General features: G+C 45.9%; 1 protein-coding gene across 1 annotated transcript; it reads left to right on the forward strand.

Moving 5' to 3' along the window:
• Positions 1–1,661: 1,661 nt before the first annotated feature.
• On the forward strand, positions 1,662–2,762 carry LOC311323017 (mediator of RNA polymerase II transcription subunit 30; the record flags this gene model as incomplete). Its single annotated transcript, XM_084455140.1, has 4 exons — positions 1,662–1,784; positions 1,976–2,134; positions 2,401–2,490; positions 2,667–2,762. 4 exons carry the CDS (start codon positions 1,662–1,664, stop codon positions 2,760–2,762), a joined length of 468 nt encoding a protein of 155 aa, XP_084311266.1.
• Between the last annotated feature and the right edge of the window lie 3,357 nt (positions 2,763–6,119).

Genomic DNA, 6,119 nt, shown 5'->3' on the forward strand with positions numbered 1-6,119 from the left:
GTAATTTGAGAAAACTCACAATAAAAGCAGCTTTATCCAGCTCGGTTTTGACTCGAGGGACCTCAACTCTGTGGAAATGACTTGCTTTTTGGATTTCTCCCCAAAAGAGTTGAAGGGCCCATATTGCATGGAGTAATCAGCCCCTCTAAAGTACTATAGATAAACATTCACTTAAAAAGTGATGGTTTCTTTCTTGTGACATCTTCAAAGTGAATATTTAGGCTATTGCTTCAGTTTTTCAGGATTTTTGGGGCTCTGTTATTGACATGAATCACTAAGCCCTTTGACTATGCGATAAGAAATGTAAAGGGCCCCCTGAGCCATTGAGCCCCTGGGCCTGGGCCCGGTAGGCCTATTCAGTAATATGTCTTTGGTTCTATCCCTTTTACTACCCTTTTGCCTCATAGACAGCCATTCAACTGCCTCAACATTCCAGACATTCCAGTTGATCAACATTCCTTGTTAGTGGCCTTCCGGAACATGGAATTTCCAAAATAAAACAATAGTGGGGAGCCCCTGAGTACATTTAGCTGACACTTTTAGCGACTTACTAATTGCATTTAACATAGGAGGTCAGTGTACTACTGCTCACCAGAACTCACAAGTGTATCTCCTTTCTAAACAGTACTTTCTGCTGATTGATTTTAGGCCCAATGAAATTACTGACCCCCTCTCTCTCTTCTCTCATATCCCTCCCATCCATCCCTACTGTATTTCACTACGGCTCTGCGTAGGCATAGCTGTTCGAGTTCAAGCTACAGCGTTTGTCGCTCTCTGGTGGACAACTTGTAGAAATACCCTCCAAACAACCAGGAAGTGACGTAGTGAGGCTAGCGCGAGCTAGTTTGAATGAACGAAACATTTTGATAACATCTAGCTTCCTAGTGTTTTCGACTTTGTTAAACCTACTATACATTATAGTAACGTTATCTTTCAAAGGACCTCACACCGTAAGTAAAAAGTTAGCTTACTGCTTTCTAACTTTGCTTTTCCCAGTCGTGTGTAACTGTTAGCATAGCTACGTTATGGCGACGCTATTCATTGATTCAGCGCGGCGTCCAGCTTGATTGATAAACTATATTAGCTGGCCTAGTTAGGGAACGTTACGTTAGCAAACTGGCTACAACACAAGCATGTAGGTATGATCTAACGTCTGTATCTCCTGGTACTGCCCAGGCTGTCCGCTCCCGTGTGATACAGATACTGTCGAATCCCACATGTGTAACGTTATCTTGTATTGTCTGATACATGTCAGGTAGTAGCTCACTGATGTTAGTCCCAGTGCAGCTAACGCGAGCTAGCTAACTAACAGCCAAAATGAGGACCTTGAGCTCTTATTTTCCCCTTTTAAATTGTAGTTAACTTTAGCTGCTATACATCTTAGGCCAGCTACAGTACACACGCCGATGTAACCTCCTCGCCTACTACAAACTGCTTATGCATTATTGTGTCGATGATGTCCTCTTCACCTCTGTTATTGTCCCTTGAAGATAGAGAGCAAAGTTCCTTACATCGTTCCTCCTCTGTTCCCACCGCCCTCTCCGCTCAGGTAGCTAACCTACCGAATGTCTGGCCCCCTAACCCAGAAGGGACTGCCCCCCCAGCAGCAGTCTCACCTGCCCCCTGGCCTGGCCTCAGGCCCCGGTCCAGGACAGCCCGCCATGCCACCCCAGGGGGCCCTGAGGGAGATCTCTCCTGTGTTTCTGTGTCGGATCGGCCAGGAGACGGTGCAGGACATCGTCACCCGCACCATGGAGATCTTCCAGATCACCCGGGCCACACAGGTACCGAGCCTAGGTCATTTACGTCTACTCCCCTTTGTAGACAATTTGGGCTCTCCTATCTCACCTCACCTTGACTGTGGAGTTCTCACATGTAAACAATTTTCCGCCTACTTATTTATGTGGAAGCCCAGACTCCTTTTTTCTTTTGCAAGACTAAACTGATCCCTCTCCTCTTCTCCTCCCCCCTCCAGCTCCCTAATGGTGTGACCCAAAGCCAGGCTGTGTACCAGGACCGATTCGGCAAGCTCCAGGAACACCTGCGCCAGCTGGCCCTCCTCTTCCGCAAGCTCCGCCTCCTCTACGAGCGCTGTGTGGAGATGACCTCCGACCTGCAGGAGGGGCCTGCTGAGGTGAGAGGTCAAACCGGGCCTGGTGGTCTGGCTGCAGATAGTCTATATAGTCTCAGAAGTCCACAGCTTCTCTTAGCCAGAGTTCAGATGCTGAGGTGGCCTTATACGATATTTCTTGCATTCTGTTGTAGTAGCTGAGGCCACTCTTCCAATTAAGTTTGCCGGGGAGGGTGGATAAGAGTTCCATTTTATTTTAGTCACGTTGTCTTTTTACCTATGTAGATTTGTGCCTGTACTCTATCTGATCTGTGTGTGTTCTCCTCTAGCTGCTGCCGTATGTAGGAGAGGAGCTGGTCTCTGTTAAAGTGGAGCCCTGCAGTCCGCCTGTCAACCTGGAGAGACAGGAGGTGCTAGAGGTCCGTGCTGTACCCGTTTCCTCTGGTTCACAGTGTGACTTTATTAGATCAGCCAAGCGCTGAGCAGGACTCCCCAAACCCCGATCCAAGGACAAATGGTGTCACATTTCAACATGTCCCCACGTGAAGCATTCCTCCCCATTTCTGATTGGTTATTTATTTTGCATCCTCTGCAGAAGGTGAAGCAGAAGAACCAAGAGATGAAGATCCTGATGGACCAGATGAGGAACCTCCTCTGGGACGTCAACGCCATGCTCACGCTCAGGAAATGACATTCACATCCTGGAAATGGCGTCACACCTGACCTCACACCGACCTAACCCTCACCCACCTCTCCCTGTGCTCTTAATCATACGTCCGTTTAATCTGCCCACGCGGAGCCATGGATCAAGCTATTCTGAGGATCGGCTCGATCCAGATCCCTCTCCTTCTGCTGCTCTAGTCCAGAAGCATTCACACGGTTCACTAAGGTGCAGCAGGGCTGGCCACAGTAGCGAGCTGTGTCCAAAAACACAAATAACTTTTTTGCCTACCCTCAATTTTGGCGTGCTGATGGTGCCTCCCCCTATTGCTCGTGTAGATGGTGAGATCATGGGTCAAAGTTGAAATAATTCGAACTTGGGAGTGCAAGAACGCGCAGCACGTCCACCTCCATTGAAAAACAATCGGACAGCTCTGCGCAAAGCTGATCTTCAGTGACATCGTGAATTGGGCCTTAAAGCTCCAGTGGTGTCGGGACTCCATGGCTGATGAGTGAGGCTTCCAGACGTTAACCAGAGGCAGCTGGTAGCTAGAGACTTTGAGTGAATTGAGTTGACTTTGAATTTGGTTGTCACTGACATATACGTTTGTTACTTTTACCACAATGTTTTTCCACTGCATAATAGCTATTCGTATGACTTTTGTACTGTATCTGTGTTTGGTGTATGAGTTGGCCCTGGACCAGCCCATTTATTCGTTCAGTGTTGGGAATAACTCTAAAGCGCAGTGGCTGGTCTGGAATCTGTGCCTACTATTGGGACACTAGCAAACCCTAACTAATCTGTAGAATCTGCTTGAATGAGCCCCATGGCAGCTATTTGTCTCAGGTTTGTGCGTGTGTCATTAATGTGATTAACTTCCTGAGCGCTAAATATACACTGTTTACCTTAAGGGAGGAGAGTGGTACATGCAGTCAGATGTACCAAGGCTGTACTGTACATCTATTTTTGTACACTTCCTGTGCAGGATCTGAGAGCACAAGCTACAGATTACTGAGACATTTTTCTACTTTTTCCACAAAATAAAGTTTTTCTACAAAATAAATGAAATGAACCTCAATGTGTCCTCTGCTCATTTAACAAATTACATATTTACATAAACGTATGCCTGTGAACAAAAGTTCCTAGGTCCCTGTACCCACATTATGCACTCATGTTTTTGTTGACGTTGATCTTGGAGTTGCAACTGTCATGTGAAATGAACTGATCATCAAATGAACTGGCCTTCCCAAAAGGCTGTCCACCAGCCAGGGTTTGCTGCACCAAGTATAGTCACACACAAGGTCACTAAACGGCATGAACCACGTGGAGGTCTCAACTATTTTACAAAGCAAAGCATATACAACTAGAAATGGTGCTAGGAGAGCACAGACCTCCGCCAGTGTATGCATTTTGTGGCTCTGTGCACGTGCGTGCGAGTAGGACATCTTTGGTATTGCTGCATTCGTTAGGTAGAGAGCTTTATGTCAGTCCAAACCCCATGTCCCTGTGATCTTCCCACATCAAGATATGGCCGTTTCAATCCCCCCCATTGACAAAGAATGCAAATGAATAATCATTTGCATAATTAAATTAATAACAATAATAAATGATTATCAAGTTTGATGGTTCTAGCATCCATAATACTGCAGTGAGGATATACATGAATCGGGTTTTCATAGGCAATTAGATGAGAATCAGACAGGTCATGTCTTTATTAATTAAATAAATGAATGGAAACGGACCACTGATCTTAAACAGGAGAATGATTTCATACTCTTTGTTATTTGCATTGCTTACTCGTTGGTATTTGCATTGTGGCTGTGGCTCAGTGGTAGAATGGGTCATCCAATGATTATCGGGTCGGTGTTTCGAGTCCTGCCTCTTCCTGTCCACATGTCGAAGTGTCCTTGGGCAAGAAACTGGTCCCCAAAATGCTCCCAATGAGCAGTCTAGCACCTTGCATGGCAGCTGCGGTGAATGAGAGGCTATTGTAAACATTTTTGGATAAAAGTGCTGTGCAAGTGCAGTCTATTATGGATTTTTGGTTGATGGGCTGGCATTCCAATATTAGCGATTGTTCCTTTATCACATGCTCCCTCCCTCGCGCTGTCTGTCCCCAGCTTCGTTGCTCCCTTGGCTGATGGGCGGAGCCCGCAGCTCAATAGTAGCGGATGTTCTTTTATCACATGATCCGCCCCTCGTTCCGTGGGTTTGTTGCTCCACGAGCCGCCCTGACGTAATGCGGCAACGCGATGGGAAAATACGGAAGTCTGCCACACATGCGCGGACTGATTACCAGACACGGGAAAGCAACATCAGTGTTACTAGACCGCTATATCGCTCCGTAAAGGTTATGTTATGTTATGTTATGTTATGTTATGTTATGTTATGTTAAAGGTGAACGGATGTTCACACCCCGCCTGAACTAATTTCATTGGTCGTGTGTGTGTCGCTGTTGTTGTGACGGTTAATGTGTCGGCAACAAAAAGGTTAAGTTAAGGGGCAGAACTCAATGGTTGAAGGACCCTCTGTCCTGGAGAGGAAGCTTCCAGATTCTAACCAGAGGAAGCTGCTGATAGATACTTTAGTAATTGAGTTGACTTTGAATTTGGTTGTCACTGAAATGTTTGTTTCTTTTACCACAATGTTAGTTTGTTTGTTTTACTACATAATGACTATTCATATGACTTGTGTACTGTAGTGTCTCTGTGTCTGGTGTATGAGTTGGTGTGGCTCTACTTTGATCATGTTCTGGCCTAAGCACCAGTTGATTCCTTCAGTCAGTGAAATTGTTGGTGGAGTGTGTGTGTGTGTGTGTGTGAGAGAGTGTGTGAGAGAGAGAGAGAGAGAGAGAGAGAGAGAGAGCTTGTGTTTGTTTGTGTGTGTGTGTGTGTGTGTGAGAGAGAGAGAGAGAGAGAGAGAGAGAGAGAGAGAGAGCTAGTGTGAGTGTATGTGTGTGTGTGTGCGCGCGCGCCTGAGAGAAAGAGAGACTTATGTGTGTGTGTGTGTGTGAGAGAGAGAGTGTGTGTGTGAGAGGGAGAAAGAGAGAGCTTGTGTGTTTGTGTGTGTGCACGTGTGTGTGCGTGTGTGTGTGTGTGAGAGAGAGGGCTGGTGTGTGTGATGTGTGTCATTAAAATTATTGACTTCTTGAGTGCTAAGTAAACACATGCAGTGTCAGAAGTACCAAGGCATGTTCTATTTTTGTACACTTTCTGTGCAGGATCTGAGAGCACAAGCTACATATTAACGAGGAGGTTTCCTTTTCTACAAAACAAACAAAATATAAAAACCTGCATGGTTCCTCTGCTCATTTCAACAACACTAATGCATTTTCAGAGGATGTGAGACAAAAAAAAGTGACAATTTCCATAGCTGATGTTACAGAGA

Source organism: Borostomias antarcticus, assembly GCF_949987555.1.
Source record: "Borostomias antarcticus genome assembly, chromosome: 21".
Taxonomy (NCBI): Eukaryota; Metazoa; Chordata; class Actinopteri; order Stomiiformes; family Stomiidae; genus Borostomias; species Borostomias antarcticus.